The 22,918-nt window shown below is 43.2% G+C and overlaps 1 protein-coding gene across 1 annotated transcript in view; it reads right to left on the bottom strand.

Annotated features, from left to right (window-relative positions):
• Nucleotides 1-22,918, bottom strand: part of STX18 (syntaxin 18) — a 264,025-nt gene that overhangs the window by 133,898 nt on the left and 107,209 nt on the right. Inside the window, exon 2 of the mRNA XM_089677399.1 lies at nt 9,047-9,114. Within this exon, the coding sequence (XP_089533525.1) occupies nt 9,047-9,114 (68 nt within the window). The remainder of the gene's footprint in view (nt 1-9,046; nt 9,115-22,918) is intronic.

The following is a 22,918-nucleotide window of genomic DNA, read 5'->3' as shown; positions in this document are numbered from 1 at the left end:
TTGTGAAAGAATGGGTCGCTCTCAGGAGTTCATCGAATTCCAGCGTGGTACAGTGATAGGTTGTCACCTGTGCAATAAGTCCATCCATGACATTTCCTTGCTACTAAAAATTCCACAGTCAACTTTTAGCGGTGTTATAACAAAGTGAAAGCAACTGGGAACAGCAACACAGCCACGAAGTGGTAACTCGCATAAAGTAACTGAGCAGGGTCAGCGAATGCTGAAGTGCACATTGCGCAGAAGTCACCAACTGTCTGCAGAGTCAATAGCTAAAGACCTCCAAACTTTGTGTGGCCTTCAGATTATCACAACAGTGTGTAGAGAGATTCATGGAATGGGTTTCCATAGCCGAGTAGCTGCATCCATGCCTTACATCACCAAGTGCAATGAAAAGCATCGGATGCAGTGGTGTAAAGCATGCCTCCACTGGACTCTAGAGCAGTGGAGATTTGTTCTCTGGAGTGACGAATCACGCTTGTCTGGAAATCCGATGGATGTGTCTGGGTTTGGCAGTTGCCAGAAAACAGGTACTTGCATGACTGCGATGTGCCAAGTGTAAAGTTTGGTGGAGGGGGATTATGGTGTGGGATTGTTTTTCAGGGGTTGGGCTTGGCCCCTTAGTTCCAGTGAAGGAACCTCTTAAAGCGTCAGCATACCAAGACATTTTGGACAATTACATGCTCCTAACTTTGTGGGAAGAGTTTGGGGATGGCCCTTTCCTGTTCCAACAAGCAAGGTCCATAAAGACATGGATGAGCAAGTTTGGGGTGGAGGAGCTTGACTGGCCTGCACAGAGTCCTGACCGCAATGCAACAGAACACCTTTGGGATGCATTAGAGCTGAGATTGCGAGCCAGGCCTTCACATCTGACACCAGTGCCTAACCTCACACATGTGCTTCTGGAAAATACTCCTAAACCCTGTGGGCAGCCTTCCCAGAAGAGCTGAAGCTGTTATAGCTGCAAAGGGTGGGTCAACTCAATACTGAACCCTATGGACTAAGACTGATACCCCATTAAAGTTCATGTGCGTGTAAGGGCAGGCGTCCCAATACTTTTGGCAATTTAGTGTGTATATATATATATATATATATATATATATATATATATATATACACACACACACATACATATATATACACACATACATATATACACACACACATACATATATACACACACATACATATATATACACACACATACATACACACACACCATGTTTTGTCAATTCAGGTACCCCTGATGACATCACGATTTAAGAAACACGTTGGGTGGGGGGAGAGCTGGCTGTTTATTGCATGAAATAATCTATGCTCTTGGCTGTGATTGGCTTACAGTATCTTCGACTGCAGCGCTTCTGACTTTCTGTACAAAGTGATTCTATCTGTAACACTATGTGAGTGCATTTCTAATTTGAATTCCTCCCAATGACACCAACAAGCAAGCATCATTCCTTACAATGGCACCATCATTAGGGAACCATTCCTCTCAGTGGCACCAACAATTAGGCACTATTCCTTCCACTAATACTAATGATAGGGCACTATTCCTCCTTCCACGGACTACAAGCACTATGTAATTTTTTTTTTTTTACTGCCACTGATGCTGGGCCATTTTCTACTCCCACTGGCCATTCTGGCCCCCCTAAAGTCTGAAGGGCAGTAAACTAGACCTTTGTTTAGATAGTTTGGAGACCCATGATGTATTCTATGTTGGGTCATTAGAACAGCATATTACCCGAAATAGTGATACAAAAAGTAAACTAAACTGCTTTTGAAAGAGTCCAAGAAGAGGCAATACTGAAGAAATGGTCTTTGTACGTATTGTTTCTAGTGACACTTCTGTATAATTTTATACTAAAGGGGAAATTAACTTTTCCATGTGTAGGAGAGTGGAGAGTGGGGGGGGGGGGGGTATAACAGCAGGCAGTTTATGCAAGAGATCACTGCAGAGGACATGACAATTATCAGCAACAGAGGAATTCAGAGGGCATATTTTGGGAAAAGCATGAAGTTTATCAGGTATACAGTGCCTTGAAAAAGTATTCATACCCCTTGAAATTTTCCATATTTTGTCATGTTACAACCAAAAATGTAAATGTATTTTATTGGGATTTTATGTGATAGACAAACACAAAGTGGCACATAATTGTGAAGTGGAAGGAAAATGATAAATGGTTTTCAAAATTGTGTGGTGTGCAATTGTATTCAGCCCCCTTTACTATGATACCCCTAACTAAAATCCAGTGGAACCAACTGCCTTAAGAAGTCGCCTAATTAGTAAATAGAGTTCACCTGTTTGTAATTTAATCTCAGTATAAATACAGCTGTTCTCTGAAGCCCTCAAAGGTTTGTTAGAGAACATTAGTGAACAAACAGCATCATGAAGGGCAAGGAACACACCAGACAGGTCAGGAATAAAATTGTGGAAAAATTTAAAGCAGGGTTAGGTTATAAAAAAATATCCCAAGCTTTGAGCATCTCATGGAGAACTGTTCAATCCATCATCCGAAAATGGGAAAGGAGTATGGCACAACTGCAAACCTACCAAGACATGGCTGTCCACTGAAACAACTGACATGCTGGACAAGGAGAGCATTAATCAGAGGAGCAGCCAAGAGGCCCATGGTAACTCTGGAGGGGCTGCAGAGATCTACAGCTCAGGTGGGAGAATCTGTCCACAGGACAGCTGTTTGTCGTGTACTCTACAAATCTAACCATTATGAAATAGTGGCAAGAAAAAAACAATTGTTGAAAGAAAGCCATAAGAAGTCCTGTTTGCAGTTTGCGAGACACCATGTGGAGGACACAGCAAACATGTGGAAGAAGGTGCACTGGAAAGATGAGAACAAAATTGAACTTTTTGGCCTAAAAGCAAAACACTACATGTGACAAAAAACTAACACTGCACATCACCCTGAACACACCATCGCCACCATGAAACTTTGTGGTGGCAGCATCATGTTGTGGGGATGCTTTTCTTCAGCAAGGACAGGGAAGCTGGTCAGAGTTGTTGAGAAGATGGATGGAGCCAAATAAATAGCAAACTTAGAAGAAAACCTGTTAAGAAACTGCAAAAGACTTGAGACTGGGGTGGAGGTTCACCTTCCAGCAGGACAACGACCCTAAACATACAGCCAGAGCTACAATGGAATGGTTTAGATCAAAGCATATTCATGTGTTAGAATGGCCCAGTCAAAGTCCAGACCTAAATCCAATTGAGAATCTGTGGCAAGACTTGAAAATTGCTGTTCACAGATGCTCCCCATACAATCTGAAAGAGATTGAGCTATTTTGCAAAGAATGAGCAAAAATTTCACTCTCTAGATGTGCAAAACTGGTAGAGGCATACCCAAAAAGACTTGCAGTTGTAATTGCAGCGAAAGGTGGTTCTACAAAGTATTGACTGAATATACATGCAAGCCACACTTTTCAGATATTTGTAAAAAAATTAAAAAAACGTTTATCATTTTTCTTTCTGGAAGAGAAGACATTGCTGAGAGTGGCAGCAGAGGAGAGACTTCCTGTCTGGGTTGAAGTGAGATCCCCACCTTGTGGAGCTCAGAGAAACTGCAGCCCCGAGAAGCATCTGGTAGTGTGACCCCGGCCTTGTGCTGTGTGTGTATGGACTGTAGATCCTTATAGAGTGGTCACCTCCACTCCCACCAAGGGGGACAGAAATATCATCCTGTGTGCTTCCACCATCATCACCCACTCAGAGGGAGGATTATCTCCGTGTGTTCCTGACCAGACCAACCACCCAGAGGGTGGACATCTTCCCCTATCCCAGACCCTAAAGGAGGCTCCTGTGGATTTTACTTCATGCACATGTACATTGTGCATCTGGTGAGTGCACAATCTCTCTACACTGCTTGGAACACCACCACGGATTTTAAGGAGAGCACTATATAGAATATCCAGTAGCCTTTAGTGACAACACGGAACATTTGTTTATCAATACTTTATAATCCTTTACATATTGACTGCTCTATTTTCTGTTCAGTCATTTGGATTATATTTTGCAGTATAATTTGCACCATATTTATAGCGCTGCACTATTTTTTATGTATTCTTCACAGGGCTTTATTTGGTTTTCTTGAGTGTCTAGCAGCTTACCCCATAGAGCTCTCACTTTTTTTGCTATCCTAGGGTATAACAATGGGCTGCACAGGCAGGGTAGGAATGCGGAGGGTATGAGCGTGCAGTAAAGTATGTGCGAGAATTCTGGAGGATGCAGATTGTATTGTAAATGGCACAGTTTTGGGGGATGTCACCCTGCCTGCATATACTGAAGACAAGTGGCAACTAAGCTACCCAATAAATATCCTTCCAATATCTGAAAGCTGTAGCTGAGAAATGGACTCGAACAGCACGTATCCAAACAGCAGGGGGGAAAAGCTCCTTAGGATGCTGTGGAGTAGGACAGAAAGATGGTAGGACAATGTCCTGTTTAAGGTGGAAGGAAGAAATCACCCTGGGAAGTAAAGTGACCCTGGGCTTCAAAAAAAATGTTTACTTGTGAGGCACAAGAAAGGGTCCCACCAACTCAGAGACCCATCTCGCAAGTTGAGATTCCACAGTGACACTGGATAACGTACAGGAGGAACACTGTTAGCAAAACCCTGTATCGGACCTTTATTAAAAAGTGAGAGACAAACGGTCTCTGAACAAGAACCACTAAGGCTGAGATGTGACCCTTTAGGGTAGTCAAGGTCAGAAAGGCCTGATCCAGAAACGACTTCAGAAAAGCCAGGATTTAACTCATGGAGAACTTTCTGGGACTGAACGTCTTTGCCTTGCACCAGGAAAATATGCACCCAAATGCAATATCAAACTTTAAAAAAAATAATTTCCTGGTCTTCAAATGACTTCCTCTGTTCTTCACTACCTAGGGGTCAACAGCAAGGCCATTAAAGCAAGGTGATAAATTGACACTTGGGGCAGAAGATGCAGACAATCCAGGAGAGCCCATGGCAAGTCAGCCAGGAGCCTGACAAGATCATATGTACCACATCCTCCAAGTTGATGTAATGAAGATCACCAAAATACCCTCCATCTCGATCCTGTGGAATAGGGGAGGAAGAAGATTTAAAGGAGAAAAAGCATAGATCACATTGGACTGATCTCACAGTCACCAGAGAATCCACTGCAAACGCTAAAGGATCCCTGGATCTGGGGACAAGCTGTTTAGTTTGTTGTTGAACCTGGGAGCCAGGAGATCTCCAGCTGCAACAGAAGTCTTGAAACACTCCAGAGCATAGTTCACAACTGAGTAAGTCCACCTGCCATTTTCCCTGCATGGGATGTGCATGGAGGACATGGATGGAATGTGAAGTTCTGTCACAGCTAAAATCAGATCCACTTCTCTGCTGTGAGACTGTCTACTGACCTCACAGATGAGTGATCCAGCATTGAAGGGATAACCTAAGTGTCCTGAGTTCCAAGGCACTTGTCTCCAAATATTGATTCAGAGACAAGCTTCCTTGATGACCAAGTTCCTTTTACCAGTAGAGTACCTAGGACACCTCTTCAGCCTGATAGGTTGACTTCTGTTGTGAGAACCTTCCAGAGGACAGACTTCCTGAATTTCAGTGCCAAATTTGAGACCCACCATTTCAAGGGAAATCTGGTACTGCTTGGTCAGACATATGGGAAGATCCAGAGATTGTGCCTGTCCCACACTGCCAGAATGTTGAGTTACGATGATCTGAAGTGAATTTGGAAATGTGGAACTGCCTCAAAGGAGGTCACTATCAGGTCCCAAAACCCTTGCGCAAAGAGGGTTGGTTTGCTCCTGGACTGCAGGGTCTGAACATGTAAGCAGAAAGTCTGGAGTTTGTCCAGACAAGGAAGACCTCAGACAGGTCCATATCGAAGATCAGGTCAGATACGCCAAGTAACAATATGGTTCCAGTACAGACTCCTGGAGGTTTAGGATCCACCTGAAGTTCTGGAGTGTTTGCACAGTCCATTGGACATTGGTTGACAGATCCGGAGTCAACTGTTCTCTCATAAGAAGGTCAGACATATATCCCAATATGGGATGCCCTGTGAACCAAGCAGGGCAAGAACAGGGACTAGCACCTTAGTGAAGACCTGCAGTGCAGTGGACAGGCCAAAGGGAGAGGAAACAAATTGGCAAAGTTGCTTGCCCACAGCAAAGGGCAGGCCACACTGATGTGACTGGAGAGGTTGGGGACATGCCAGTAGGTTTTTCTTGATGTCCACTGTGGCCAAAAACTCTCCAGGGTGGAGGGAAACAATGTCAAACCAGCTGGATTGCACATGGAAATTTTGTATTCAAAGGAAGGTGTTGAGAACCTTTAGATCTTTTATAGGGCAGATGCCCCCTTTGGCTTTGGGAGCGGTGAACAGGTGTAAATAAAAATCTTGAAACTACTTTCAAGATTTCCTAGATAATGGTTATGACCCCTTGAGGAGGTGAGTTCTGTCAAAACAGTGTGAAAGTCTGCCAGTCCTTGTGGGGACATTGGCCAGTTTGACAACATAAAGAGGAGTGTAGGCACATACCAAAGTTACAACTTGTAACCTCTGGAAACTATGCTTTGTACCCAAACGTCTGAAACATAGCAGGATCAGATGGCTGCAAAGGCCAGCAGACATCCCAAAACTTTGATAAGTGGAGGCACCCCCTCACTGAGAGGAGAACTTGTAGGTACAGGACTTACAGCAGAAGAGGGTTCCAGGCTTTGCTTTGGACTTGGGAGGCCTGAAAGGAATTCTTTTTAAGCTCAGAAGAAGCAAGCTTCCCAGATAATCATGGTTGCAAAGGCAGGTTGCAGAGAAAAACATGAAAGCAGGAATAAGGCCTTAGAAAGAGCAGTTAAAAGTCTTGTAAAGACAGGAGAAGGCAAGGTCCACTTGATAGTCCAGGGATGGTCCAGGCTGTGATCTTTGGCATGGCCAATGCAGGTTGCTCCAGGTCAAGGCACATTTGTACCATGTGGACTGTAATGGTATTCTTAAAGAATATGTAAACCCAACATTTCATATTGCCGATATGTGCCTACTGTTCAATGAACTTGTATGAAAAGCATCCTGCTCTCTTTGTATTGCTTCTTTTGTTTGAAATCCCCAGTGCTCCAGCCAGTCCCTCTGCTTTCCTATTAAAAACTGAACACACTAGACCTAAAAGCAAAGCGTTGTATGCTAGCCAGAGTTCGCTCTATACCCATGCTCAGACTTGTCATGATAACTCCCCCATTCACTGGAAATACCAGTGTACTGTTGTTTCTCCACCCTCACCTTCCTATGTAGCTCAGAACAAAATGGTATTATTATACAGGCTTTATATAGCGTCAACAGTTTGCGCAGTGCTTTACAAAATGAAGGTAGACATAACCGTTACAATACAATTTGGTACAAGAGGGAACAGAGGACTCTGCTCGTTAGAGCTAACAATCTAGGAGATCACTATGTGATATGTGATCACTTACAAAAAGGGGGAAAAGGGTATTTATAATGTTTTTATGTCTATACACAAATGTTTTACCTTTCCTTTCTATTTTAAACTGTATGGGTTGTTTTACAAGGTGAGGGTTTGTAAGTACTCTAAGTTCAAAAGATATGTTAAAAGACCAAGACTTTTTGTTTACCAGGCTATCAAAAACAGACAAGGTACAATCCTTTTTCTTCTTAGCTGAAAGCGCAAAAGCAGCTGCAGTTGAAGATAAATCAGAGATGGACTCTAGGGGAAAGGGTGTGGGTGCCCGCTTGTGGCTTGTTGCTGCATTCTAAAACAGCCAACATGGCTGAACTTTTCCCCATAAATTCAGACATAATAGCAGAAAACACCTCTTTTGCTAAAGAGGAGGGGGCCACCCCCAAAGGGGTTAATGAGGCCTCTGAGGAGGGCAACAATGGGGGACAGTGGTACAGGCTGTGAATGTCAGGACCCCATGAGGGCTTGGCTGCAAAGCCCTGTGGAGCTGTTAACTGTTCAGAACCCAGTAAGGCCAAGAGAGCAGCTGCTGTTGCGCTTATGGTCTGCCATAGTACAACCTGAAAGAAAGGGATCCCCCACAAGAGTTACTCACTAGACACTGTCAAAGCAGAAAGGGTTAATGTGGTCTGTGACTAGTCACTGGAGGCAGCAGGGAGTCCAATCCTATCCCAGGGAACCAAGGTGCTGCAGTAGCTGAGCAGATGGCAGAAGAGATTGAACCAGTCCACACGTGTAGTCCAAAACGAGACAAGCATGCACCGTATGAACAAACAGACGGAGAATGTGCAGGCCTGATCAACGGCCCCAAAATATTAAAAAAACAAAAATAGTGTAGTTACCTCTCCTGCTTCCAGACTGCGTCTGAAAATATCACAGCCAGTGCTCCTGAGATTAAGCCCTTAGGGGAGACATACCAGCACATCCAGGCTGACATAAGGGCCAAAGCCCTGACTTCCCTCAGCCATGGTTCTAAGACCTCCTGTGGTCCCCACCAGGCAGATAGGCAGGATCTAGGGCACATGTCCTATCCAGCGATCTTTGTCCTCCCAGCGGGTATACACTCTTAGGAGTCTTCAGGGACAGGCTTTCCCTGGACAGGTGGTCCATGGCCCAGGATCTGTAAAGAACTCTGTGGGTTTAAGCATGGCCTCCAGGCTAATCTGAGGATTCGCTGATCCAGAAGCTGCAAAAATACACCCCAGTGGTTTTCCAACTGTAGAAGCTTGCAAGTAGAGAAAAAAGTACAAAACAAAAAGAAAAAAAAAAAAGGAGTAGGTTTTCTTCCCTCACAGGAGAGATGTTTATTCTTCTAGGACGCTAGAAAAAAAATTGAGGCATGCTGGGAGTGGGAGAGGATATACTGGAATGTCCTCATAGCTCTTGCTTACCAGTGTCAATCTCCTACAGGAAGCAGCATAACCAAATGTACATAAATGCTTTACCAGTGCCGCGTAATCTATTAATAAGAAGTATTTGTTAAAAGTTATAAATCATACTTCAACCCCACCCTGAGTCACCCTCTAGTGACCATCCAAATCCCAATATAAAATCAAAAATCATTTCAAGGTAAAGAGGGCTGACCTGCAGGCATTGATATAGTCCTTCCTGTGCTCCAGGAGAAAATCCTTCAGTTTCCCAATATTATTGATCTAAACAAAGACAAAACATAGACAACATTAATTGCTGTTTTCCAACTGAAATCTTGAATATTAGTGTTTTTACATACCAAAATAGTTAACTTCCAAGACTGTGTTGTTAAATGAACAGCATACAAAATAATATTTTAAAAAAGGCCATTTAACCCCTTCCTGCCTAAGGGTAAAACAAACGTTAAAAGGATAGGTTCACCTTTCATAACATGACCATATTCAGGGTGTAATGTGTATCATGTTATGAATGGACCAGCCCCTGCTCCCCCCTTTGACAGCTAGCGGGGGATCTTCTCCCAGCCCAGCCGTGTCACTCATTCACAGTCCTCTGTGAATGAGAAAACTACACATCCCGACAGCCTTAGCGGATGTCAGCTTGTAGTTCTTAATGAACTACTACGGTGCTATGGAGCTGTGGAGCACCGTGGTAGTTCATTGATTTCTCCTGTCAGTATATCTGCTTGCCTGTACATCCCATACGAGCAAGGAAGGAGATATACTGACAGGTCTGCAGGAGACCTGCATGGCACCAACAATCTGCTGATCGCTGGTGCTATACTTTACAGGCTCCTGCACCAAAAAATAATAAATGCACCTTTTTTTTATCTGCAAAAAAATGTGCATTTATTATTTTTTGTCAAAATGTGAACTTACCCTTTAATGCTTAAACCAGAGCTCCACCCAAAAGGGGAAGTTCCGCTTTAAGCCTTTGTCCCCCACTCCCCATTAAGGATTGGCACCTTTGGGAACCGGGGTACCTGAATTTGACAGGTACCCGCTCCCACTTCCGCTGCAATCGTGACAGGTCCCAGAAGACTACGGGGCCATTAACAAAGCGCAGCAATTCTTACTCATGCGCAGAGGGCACCCGGCTGTGAAGCCACAAGCTGTCACAGCCGGGTGCCCACACTAAAGATTCCGGCGCCAGGGAGAGAATATGGCCAATGAAATCAGCGGAGGTGAGGACATCGCTAGACCGAGGGACAGGTAAGTGGCTGTATTTTAAAAGTCAGCAGCTACAGTTTTTGTAGCTGCTGAGTTTTTTTTTTCTCCGCTTTAACTACAATTTTGCAACTTTGACATGTGTTAGTAAAATCATACATATCATCACAAGTATCCAGTTGGATTATATCTGTTTTTTCAGTACAAATTGGGCTTCCATTTGGTGGTAAATGGTAATGGACATCTCATGTTTTTTTTTTTTTTTATTATCAAAAGAAAACTGGCCCAAAATAGTAAATTTATTTTATTTTTATTTACCTGTATATTTCTTGTTTCTACCATAACCTACCACCAAAGAACAACCCAAAGTAAATTCGTCAGCTCCTAACGATCACAGCAATATCACGTGTTTGTTAGTTGTTGTTTGTACCCGTAGTAAGGCCCAGAAACAATGCGTATTTTGCTTTTTTTTTTTAATCCTACCTAAAAACACACTGGCATTGATCCTAATTAAAGATGTGTTGTTTTAAATTCTGCCCAAAACATACTAAGCATGACCTTTGACCCCTCTGACCTATAACCCTGCCACAAACCCTGGTGTGGACCTAGATCAAACCTTGATCTAGGTTTTTTTTTGGGGTTTTTTTGCACACAATTTTTGTATTTTGTATTTTTTCACAATGTATCTTTTCTCTCCATTCACAGAGAGAAAAATGGGGGTGACTGATCACTGTGACAGCCGAATCAGAGGCTATCACAACGATAAGGTGACCTGGAACCGGGAGTTCCGGGTCCCGATCATTAGCACATGACCCAAGGCTCCTGGTCTCTGTGCAGGGAGCGCGCAGCACAAAGACACATACGCATATATGCGGCCCCACGGAAGAAAGCCCAGTCCAGTGGGGCCACATATATGCATATACTCAGCACCAAGGGGTTAAATTGCCGGCAAATTGCATTGAAGGCTTTACTTCTGTTTGTAATCAAACAGCTGTGGATTTACTTCATCTATACCAGACCTAGACCACATTTTAAGGGGAAACCCATGCAAAAAAAAAAAAAAAAACACCTGAAAAAATCATGATGTCCCTCCCAAACTCTATACCAGAACCTTGTCTAAGCAAGCAGCTCCCCTCCACTTCCCAAACTATAAAGGCCACATTATGGAGGTCTGTTGAAAGAGGGTTTATGTAAATCTGAAAGCCCCCTTTATGCTAAGGAGGCCTCCAGATATCCCCACGTTCAAAAGAAAAAATAATACAGTAAATAAGGACACAAAGCCCTATTTAGCAGAGGTAGATAATCCCCTATTCTAAGAGAGTTCAGCTCCCACTGAACTAGCAAAAAGTCCAGCATTTGGATAAGCATCTAAACAGCCAAGGTGGGGGTATGAACACAAGTTCAGAACAAACTTTGGGCTTCTGGGCTTATCCATTGATCAGTATAAAAAAAATCCACTATGATTTATTGTTCTCTATTATGTTTTATTTTATTATATGGTTCATATTCTTATGATTTTGTGTGTTTGGGAAAGGTTTCACCGGTTGATGGAACTGGACTATGTGTTTGACTGAAATACACAGGATCAGAACATCGTAGCAGATAGCTATAATTTCTTCTGGAAAAATTCTAGAATTTCCTAACCGAAGAATGAACTGAAAAAAACAAAAAGCTAAAGAAAGGGAGCTCTATCAGCGCAATATATATTTTTCACCCAGAAACTTGTGAGCAATGATGCAACAATATACCTGGCCATGAGATGGTGCCAAAACACAAAACATCCACACTTTCACTTTTTCGTTCCAGAGGATCAATTCACAAAGTTGTTTTTTCTCTTCTTATGGTGTTCTTTCTTTGACACCACAACTTATTGACTCTCAGACCCTGATCCAAAAAATGAATTTAGTCAGCTCTGTATGTTCTGGTATTTTATCACTTCACAAAAATGTATAAGTCGATTCGTAAAGATCGGTATACGGGTTAACACTAGCTTTAGGGTGGTGATAACTGGGAGCTTCAATAGCTGTCTATGTAGGAGGGAAGAAAAACAGCTGACTGAAGTGGTGATAAAATAACATTTCACAAGGCAAAATAACCATTAATGGGAAAATAAGGCTTTCAAAAGAACAGTTCAATTCACATGAAAAAATACAGATTACACATCTTGATGGTATTTATATTTGTGAATGGAAGTTTAAGCGAAAATTATTGTTCGCTAAAATAAGCAGTGGTTAAACAGCTCGTCTATCGCAGTGAATTGAACCTCATGTCTTTACATATTTATTTATATATTACAAGTACTTATATAGAGCCGTTAATTTACGCAGCACTTCACATATATATTGTACATTCACATCAGTCCCTAACCCTCAAGGGGTGTACACGCTAAGGTCCCTAACTTACATTCATTCATACACATACTAGGGCCAATTTAGACAGGATCCAATTAACCTACCAGCATGTCTTTAGTGTTGGAGGAAACCGGAGTACGCGGAGGAAACCCACACAGGCACGGGGAGAACAAGCAAACTCCAGACAGGTGGTGCCGTGGTAGGGATTCGAACCAACGACCAGAGTACTGCCAGGTGGAAGTGCTAATCATTTAGCCACTGTGCTGCCCACATATGACTATATACCTACCTCTAAAAGGTATCCAAAGCTGGCCATAGATAGTTCGAATCTGGGCAGGTTCAGCAGGAACGAGCTGAGATTCGATCCATCTATGGGCAGGCTGATTGTACCCATTCATCGATCCACTTGGGTACAACCAGCACATCGGATTTCTAGCATGCGATTATGGACGCTAGGAATCAGGGGCGGACTGACCATTTGGAAACTCGGGCACTGCCCGAGGGCCCAGGGTCAGTAGGAGGCCCCATGAGATGCCCCTGGTACCTTTTTCATAGGCTTTTTTTAGTTTGGGCAAGGATACAGGGGCCCCATGATCCCCTATTGCCCGGGGGCCCCATGAGTTGTCAGTCTGCCCCTGCTAGGAATAATTATTGGCTCTCTGCATCTAATCCCCACCCCACCGGGAGAAGACAATAGCTCCATGGGAGAGACTGATAGAAATTCGGGTTGCAGGAAAGAAAGTCGCATCATCTATGGCCTGCCTTACACTGAGAAGAATATGGAGGATGCCATTGTGGATATTCTTCTAAAAATACTAGTTGCTAGACCCAGAAAAAAGAATAAAAATTAAGAATGCTAGAAAAAATGTCAGAAGGCCCATCTGCAAATGGGTTCCAGGTTACTGACCCAGAAAGTACTGACACCATCACAATGGCAGCCAGTGAACTAGTAATCTTATAACTGAAGCAATGAAAACAAATATATCCCTTAAAGTGGAAGTAAACTACATTTTTTTACTTTTACCTACAGGTAAGCTTATTGTAGAAGCTTACTTGTAGTTAAAATGAATATCTCCTAAACATGCACCGTTTAGGAGATATTTGCTTTTATTTTAGAGCCACTGCATGCGCTCTAAAGGAATGGCATATCGATGCCGTTCCATCAGACCACTGTGCCATGGCCCGAAACTTTCACGAGCATGTGCGGGACTGACGTCAACAGCCATGAACATGGAAGGAAGACCAGGTGAAGATGGAAGCTTCTGCAGCCTGACATATAGGGCCTTGTGACCATGTCCATTATCCACTCACAAACTAAGATGACAAGTGCCCAACTTGGTTATTTTTAGTTGGACTGAGTGGCAAATCTTATGTTTTGGGGTTGACAGTCACAAATCCCACGTGTCCTTAATGAATTGAGCTATATTAAAGCCATTGCTTCTAATTTTTAGAGACTCTTTAGTGACTGGCATAGTACCACTGGACTGGCGGAAGGCCAACGTGGTGCCTACATTTAAAAAGGGATACCAAGTAATTACAGACCTGTTAGTTTAACGTCTATAGTCTGGAAGATACTTGAGAGATTAATAAAAGACTACATAGATGAGTTCTTGCAAGAAAAAAATATTTTAAGTAACAGAATGGATTCATGAAATACAATGTCAAACAATTCTGATTTCTTTTTACAAGAAGGTAAGCAAAAACAAAAAACAAACACAAAAGAATTGGCTGTGCATATAGTATACTTGGACTTCAAAAGTGTTCCCCACGCTCTGCAGCCATGATCCTGGTATCAAAGTTTCAGCCGGTAATGGGCTTTCATGTAGAAGTCATCGGAGCGACTCTACAGCTGCTCGATCACTTCTACAGGACATGGAAGATGACCCCACCCTCCTGTCATCTTTACCAGGCTCTCCTGTGCAATCAGGGAACCCAGGACCACAGCCACTTTGTGTACTTGTGAACTGACAGGGGAGGAAGGTACTGTACATCCGCACCCACCTCCCCTCTGTGATGCAAGAAACAAGGATTTTGTCACTTCTGATTTCGGTTTACAAGCCGTTACTTGTTACCATTACACAGCCGTTATCAAACCAATTTTAGTATTAACAGATGCTTTTTAGGACAAAAAGAGAGATCTGAGGTCTAACAGACCCGATATCTTTCAGTAAAGAGTACTGCCCATGCTATACAAAGGGATGCTATTCATCTCTTGTGACAGATTAAAGAGTCAAAGTAAGAAAAGTTTTAAATAAAGTATATAATGAAAATTAAAAAGAAATGTGAAACGTGCCCCTGTCCCCCCATGCCCATGCACAAATGCAAACACGCACGTTGGTCTTGCTTGCATATTCAAACAGTGACTGCACCACACATGAGGTACTCTCCTTCAAACTTTAGAGGGGCTAGACTCTGGCCAGTGGGGGCAGAAAATTCCCCAGCATCAATGGAAGTAAAAAAAAAAAAAAAAGAGCATACATCTGGTCATTGGGAGAAGGAATAATGCTCCACCAATGGTATCAGTGGGAGCAATAGTGCCTTATATAAATGTCAGTTGTAAGAATTATGCACCATTATTGCTTTCAGGGTGAGGAACTGTTCCACATTATTGGTGTCAGCAAAAGGAATTATTCCCCTTTCGTTAGTGCCAGTGGAAGGCATAGTGTCCCATCGACGGGAGGTACATTGCCCCATGGTGTCTGTGGGAAGAATAGTGCTTCATCACTGGTGTCAGTGAAGAAAAGTATCCCCATTATTTGTGTCAGAATGAGAAATTGTGCACAAAGGGCTAGTTACCAGCAAGCAAAGAGTCATATCTGGCTGGCAGGCCACTTTTTGGGGACCACTAATCTAAATAAATGAAAATACACATGGAAGAAGTACACCCCTATATTTGCAGCCACTTCAAATCCATGAAATTAAAATCCAGAGTTCCAGATTGGGCGCCATTGATTAGAACAGAATCTCCTTAGGTAGTATGCAGGTAGAACCTATTATTTAACTGCTTCAGCTCCGCCCCATAGCAGAAATACTGCTACAGGGTGGCTGCTGTGTGTAAATCACATACATATACGTGATTTTGCATTTCTGGGTAGGGGGCGCGTGTGCACCCTACACACGCCACCATTAGCGGCCGCGGCTGTCAATCACTGGGTCCTGGCCGGTGATTACTTGCCAGCGCCCAGTGATTACCGAGGATCTCCAAAAGGGGGAGAACTGTTAGTAAACAAAACAGTTCTCCTCCCTGTCAGCTCAGTCACACTGCTTTGCATGGCTGTGCACAGTGAAGCACAAACAGAACAGTGTAAAACAGAACAGTGTAAAACAGCACACAGTTAATCCTTTGATCACCCCAGATGTTAGCTCCTTTCCTGCCCAGTGCCATTAGTACAGTGTCAGTGCTTTTTATTAGCACTGATCACTGTATTGGTGTCATTGTGGTCAAAGCAGTGCAGTGTGGGATGGATATGGAAGCCGTGCTTGCCTACTATTCACCATGTGACAGTCCGACATGTACTCCTTCTGCACTATTTTCTATAGCACCTCTGCCCCTTTGTATGTAAACACTATACCAGCTGTGGACCACACAGAGAAATTTAGGAACTCTGAAGCTTGGAAGAACAGTTTGATATTTATAAAGGGTTGAGTATTTTGCTGAAAATACTGATATTTTGGGCCAGGTTCAGGTCTATCCATGACTGCTTAGTTAATACTTTGGTGTCCTTTTAATGTCCCTTGTAGCGTATTGAAACATGTATTAATTTTGTGTTGTGGTGTGTTTTTAACGGCAGCAATTCCTTCAGTGACATCACTGTTGGAAGGTTCTACTTCTGAGGACTGTCAATGCATGAAAATGCATTAAAATGCACCTAAAGAGACTGTGCATCAAAGAATAATGTAAATTGGTAGCAATTTAAAGTGTTACTAAACCTACGACCCTGCATTCACTATATATGAACTCCCACAGTACACAGAAATTGAATTATTTTAGTAACTTTAAACTGCTAAATACCTTTTCTCATCAGCAGTATATAGCAGTCTTGTGATTTTTATTAGTGTCCATCATAGCACTGGTTAAAGCTTGTAGGAGGAGTTTCCATTCCCCCTGATTGTCCTATGAGGCTGCAGGACCCCTGACCCTTTTTCTGGACAGCGCTGATTGGCCCTGTGCTGAGCACTCTTTAGTAGTACACACCAAACATGAGGATGTGCAGCTTGCTCCCAGGGCTCTGTTCTATCAGCAGATGGATTGGGGACAGTAGAAGGGGAGGATCAGAGAAGACAGGATCAATCTGCCTTTGTACACAATGCAGAGGATTAACCCCTTAGGTTCCACAGTGAGTATAACAAGCATGCTTTACTGCATATACAGACTGAGTTTACTGTTGTGGGTTTAGTAACACTTTAAGCAATGAATAAATTGAAGGCAGCATTTACTATATGTTATCCTGATGAATAGCTGATCTGTTAACTGAAATATTGCATTATTTGTATAGATGAAAAATTATTAAACATTGTTCAAAATGGTTTCCAAAGAGCGTCTTTAATGTCAGTCAAGACAGAATTCTGCAAGTCTCTTTCATCTTCCACTAAACTGAATTGGACATTTGGAAGATGGAGAGAGACCTGCAGTTTTATTATTTTTAAACAATACCTTCAGGTCAGGAAGTCTGATGAGAAGCAATCAACAGAAAATCACAGCATTTATTCTCTGTAGGATCACTGCCATTTGTGCTTTTGTGAACACAGCAAACCGCGTATTTTCATGCTGCATGCACATTAAAGAGGCAGATCTGTTTTGTTAACAATATTTACATTTATTTTATTATCTCACAAAGGCTTTTAGTAAATAGGCAACTTTAATGTAAGGTCACATAACACCATTACAAAATTGCATTTTAATAATTCTACCTCTCAGAATTCCTTTCAATTCTGGTATATTGACAGAATTTGTTTAGGAAAGTTAGGCGATCTTTTACTCCAAGACATAATCCTGTAGTGTTCCCCTCATTTCTTCTTGTACTTTCCTGGAGCACAGTCACGGAGCTGTGAATGTAAAGAACGGTATCAAACAATGCATATTGCTCCAATAAGCGAAGCCGTTCACACATGTGGAAGTTTGATAGACCAGTCCAACATTCCATTTCCTTTTTTCTCGAAATCGCACAGCAATCAAATACATAAAATGGTGACCACAAGAAGATGAGATCTAAAAATAGTCCTGAATGAACCCGGTGGTAAAATCTAAATCGCATTCAACAAAATGTAAAATGTTTTGATTCTATATTTCTATAACCTGTTCTGCACCCCCCCTCCCCCCCAAAAAAACAAAAACAAAACAAAAAAAGTAAAATGTCAGCAGCTACAAATACTGTAGCTGCTGACTATTAAAATTAGGGCACTTACCTGTCCAGGGATCCAGCGGTGTCCTCACCCCCGGCCGGCTTCCTACTGTGAATGCGCAAAGTGTGCTGCCCTTTGTGAATGGGCCGCAGTCTTCTGGGACCTGTAAAGTGTCCCAGAGGGTCCTGGGGGAAAGGAGGAAGTGGCTGTGAACTTCTGGCTCAGTTCCCTGTGGCAAAGTGGGAGCAGGTACCTGCAAATATATAGGTGCCAAAAGTGGCAGCGGTGGGGGGGGGGGGGAGATGAGGCAGATAAGCGGCACTTCCTCTTTTGGGTGGAACTCAGCTTTAAAGTGATTTTAAACGCATCTTTCTTTAATATATCAAACACGTCATACTTACCTGCTCTGTGTAATGGTTTTGCAACAGAGGAGAGCTGATCGTCCTATTCTCAGGGTTCCTGCTGGCACTCCTGGCTCCTCCCCCCCTGCTGAGTGCCCCCCCAGAGCAAGCCGCTTGCTTTGGGGGAAATCCTACGAGCTCGCTCCCGAGCCGAGCTCTATGTGTCCATTGACACACAGTACGGCTCGTCCTCGCCCCCTGCTCCCCCTCCTCATTGGCTGTGATGGACTCTGAGCCTATGACGTCGGAGGGAACCGCTGTTCTGGTGCACAGCGCTGGATCAAGATTGGGCTCAGGTAAGTATAAGAGGTGGACTGTGGGGGAGCTGTACAGAAAATCCATTAAGGGAAAAAAAATGGCTACTGTCTTCCAAGTACTATGCCATGTGGGTGCCCTACTGCATAGTAACCACAGAAGGTCGCTCACTTTGCTGCCTTGCATTTTTCTCACTGAATGCAAGGTGTCTGGTAAGACAGGGTGGAGAGGAAGGGCTGAGACACAACGATCTCCACCTTGCACAATCAGAGAGCGCTTTTCATTCTTTGAGAACAACACAAGGTATTCTATGAATGGCAGCCTGCCAAGCAAGTGACCCCCTGTGGCTACTATCAAGGCAGTCACTGGGCAGAGCACCCAGAGGACCACAGCTGTCACTGTAGTAGCTTGGGCTACTATAGTGATTTACAGCTTCAACAGGAGGTCAACTGTGTATCACATATGCATACTTACATTGTGACAAGCTGGCCCAAGTGAATATGCAAAAATATCATCCTGGAGTTCAGCTTTAAAGCTGTCAGTTTATCGCCCTGTTTGCTCAGCATCACCGTTTATGGCACTCATGGGTGGAATGCTTTGTTTTAGGTGATCACGTGCAATTTTATGTATGATTACCAGAGGATGGAAAGTGGTTCAAATTGACTGAAAAATGGCATGTGCATAGAGAGCTTCAGATGAACATCAGCAAACATCAAAACCCAAATAAAATTCATGAGATCTAATTTTACCTCCCAAAACATTTGTACTTCTGTTCATTCTGTTCTGAAGTTTACACAGCCCTGCCAAACAGCAATGTCATTGTCTGGCAAGGAAGGAGATCTGATTTTATCCTGATGCCGTTCAGTAACACTTACAGGTCTCCTCCTTACACTGTGACTGGACAGTATAAGAAGCAGCACACTGATGAGATCATCTCTCTATCACTTTGCTCCCTTCTATCATCATGTCAGTCCCTCCCCTCATGCCAGGGTACTAGGTGTAATCCTAGACTCCCATCTGTCCTTTCAGCCCCCAATCCAATCACTGTGCAAATCTTGTAGACTTCACCTCCGCAACATCTCCAAGATATGCCCATTCCTAACCTCGGACACCACTAAGCAACTTATTCCCTCCATTATTATATCACACCTTGATTATTGTAACTCCCTCCTCATTGGCCTACCTCATCGCAGGCTATCCCCTCTTCAGTTATGAATGCTGCTGCCAGACTCATCCACCTTACTATCCGTTCTGCATCTGCCACCCCTCTCTGCCAATCCCTCCACTGGCTTCCCATTGCCCAACGGATAAAATTCAAAACATTAACAATAACATATAAAGCCATTTATAACTCTGCCCCAAATTACATCACCGATCTTGTCTCTAAATATCACCCAAACCGTACTCTCCGCTCCTCGCACGACCTCCTGCTCTCTAGCTCCCTTGTCTCCTCCTCCCATGGTCGTCTCCAGCGCTTCCCCCATCCTCTGGAAATCTCTACCCCAATTTATCAGACTATCGCCTACTCTACTCACTTTTAGGCGATCTCTGAAAACCTCTCTCTTCAGGGAAGCCTATCCTGCAGTCAGCTAATACTGGAATCTTCTACTTTTCCAACCAGTCCATCCCCCACAGTTACTACCTTTTGTACCACTAGCCCCTCCCACCTAGATTGTAAGCTCCAAGGAGCAGGGCCCTCCTAACCATCTTGTATTGAACTGTATTGTTGCCGTATTGTCTCCCTTTATATTGTAAAGTGCTGAGCAAACTGTTGGCGCTATATAAATCCTGTATAATATTAATTATAATAAAGTAGTTGCACAACAAAACAACTGATAGAAAAAAACACGAAAGCTAGCTAAACATGGATTGGTTTCTCTTGTTCAACTCAAGAGCTGAATGAGAGAAAATCAATCAATTCTCCCATCTCCAAAGCCAGCTATTGTATTCAACAGCCATGACACTTGACGCTGCCTGAATATCGAAATAGTGACTGCATCTGATGGAATGCAGATATTGCTCAGCTGAAAATTTTCCACCCAGTTCAGTTGATTTTTAAACAACTTTTCTTAAGGCTGGAGGTGGTTGCAGGGCCATCCATGGTTCAAAGTTTCAGATGATTTAACATGAATGAACCATCTATGGCCAGCTTAAAGCGAAACTTTACCCATAACGTGATAAAACATAATATACTTTAGCATCCCAACCACGGCGCAACCTGCCTGGAGTTTGCATGTTCTCCCTGTGCCTGTGTGTGTTTCCTCCGGGTACTCTGGTTTCCTCCCACACTCCAAAGACATGCTGGTAGGTTAATTGGCTCCTGTCTAAATTGGCCCTAGTATGTGTATGTATGAATGTTAGGGACCTTAGATTGTACGCCCCTTGAGGGTTAGGGACTGATGTGAATGTACAATATATATGTAAAGTGCTGCGTAAATTAATGGCGCTATATAAGTACTTGAAATAAATATATTTAGCAAGTAACATACACTCACCGGCCACTTTATTAGGTACCTGTTCAATTGCTTGGTAACACAAATTGCTAAATCAGCCAATCACATGGCAGCAACTCAATGCATTTAAGGATCTAGACGTGATGAAGACGACTTGCTGAAGTTCAAACTGAGCATCAGAATGGGGAAGAAAGGGCATTTAAGTGTCTTTGAATGTGGCATGGTTGTTGGTGCCAGACAGGCTGGTCTGAGTATTTCAAAAACTGCTGATCTATTAGGATTTTCACGCACAACCATCTCTATGGTTTACAGAGAATGGTCTGAAAAAGAGAAAATATCCAGTGGGAGGCAGTTGTGTGGACGAAAATGCCTTGTTGATGTCAAAGGAGAATGGGCAGACAGTAACTCAAATAACCACTCGTTACAAACAAGGTATGCAGAATACCATCTCTGAATGCACAACACATCAAACCTTGAAACAGATGGGCTACAGCAGCAGAAGACCACACCAGGTATTACTCCTCTCAGTTAAGAACAGGAATGGGAGGCTACAATTTGCACAGGCACACCAAAATTGGACAATAGAAGATTGGAAAAACGGTGCCTTTTCTGATGAGTCGATTTCAGCTGCAACATTCAGATGGTAGGGTCAGAATTTGGAGTAAACAACATCAAAGCATGGATGCCTTGGTGTGGGGAATATTTTCTTGGCCCTAGCAAGGTGTACCTAATAAAGTGGCTGGTGAGTGTACATTCCATATTAACGATTATGCTACCAAAATGAGTGTGTGCTGTAAACTGCCTCCAGCATTGTTCCTGTTACTACTTGCTGGAGGCAGCTATTTTGCTGAAGCCCAAAGCCCCAGAGCAGCAGTAAATCTTTAGGCTGCCAGCAGATCAGCCTCTAGTGGCTCTGATTTCTGGCACAGTGCTGAATATCTAGATAATTACCTTATAAACCATGGACTTTTAAGTACCAATTCACATATATGAGTATTGGATACGGTTTGAGCCTCATTCAGTCCATGAAAAATAACATGGTTTCCTGTGGTGCCTGTTCACATACCACCGGTTCTCTGGCAGTGCGGATTGAAAAAGAGTCCTGTCCAATTTTGGAGCAGTATGGTCTGGTTCAGGTGCAGATTACAGGCTCATTGACTTCTATGGGAATAGCTCTGAATCTCACATGTCATGAGTTTGTGAACATGATTTCAGGCCAGTTTTCTCTCTTGATCCTGATGTAAACCTGACCTGAACTGCTAAACAACTACTGTGTGAAAACAAAGCTTCAATTCGCACTGTGTGAATCCACAGACACCACAATACCAGTTTTAAAAGTACAAAACATGATTAATGCACAATTAAAATAATTAGAAAACCCTTTAAAAAACCAGTAGAAATACAACTTGTACCGTATGTCGAATAGTAGCCCCTGCTAGATTAACACTCTACAATATTGAAACCTCTTGCCGACCGCAAATAACCAAATGATGGCTGCACTGCAGCCGGCCAATTCTGGGTGAACGTTATGTGACGCCTTCCCAGAACGCGCTCTCCTGCACGCCCCCCGCAATCTCCATGATCGCTGTTTCCTACGGACACAGCTGATCATGTGATATGCTAAAAGGCCAATCACAGCAGACTTTTACCACGTGATCAGCCATGTCCAATGACACACTGATCACCGGGAAATGCAATTGCCGGTTATCGCCTGCACTTTCCTCACGCTGTCACAGCGTGACGAAAGTACTACCGAGAACCGGCAGTTGTCAGAGGAGGGATCGGCACTGATGATCAGTGCCCAGCAGTGCCACCCACAAGTGCCCAACAGTGATGCCCACAAGTGGCCAGCAGTGCCACCCACCTGTGTCCAGCAATGCCCATCAGTGCAGCCCAGCAGTACCATCCATCAGTGCCACTAGTCAGTGCCACCCATCAGTGCAGCCTCATCAAAGCACATTAGTGAAGGAGAAAAATTACCGGTTTGCAAAATTTTATAATAAACAAAGAAAAACTTATTTTTTTTCAAATTGTTTGCTCTTTTTTTGTTTATAGCGCA

The sequence above is a fragment of the Staurois parvus genome, unplaced genomic scaffold (assembly GCF_062004578.1).
Source record: "Staurois parvus isolate SC_StPar_1 unplaced genomic scaffold, SC_StPar_1.0 ptg000186l, whole genome shotgun sequence".
Taxonomy (NCBI): domain Eukaryota; kingdom Metazoa; phylum Chordata; class Amphibia; order Anura; family Ranidae; genus Staurois; species Staurois parvus.
This window is presented reverse-complemented; position numbering and strand designations above follow the sequence as displayed.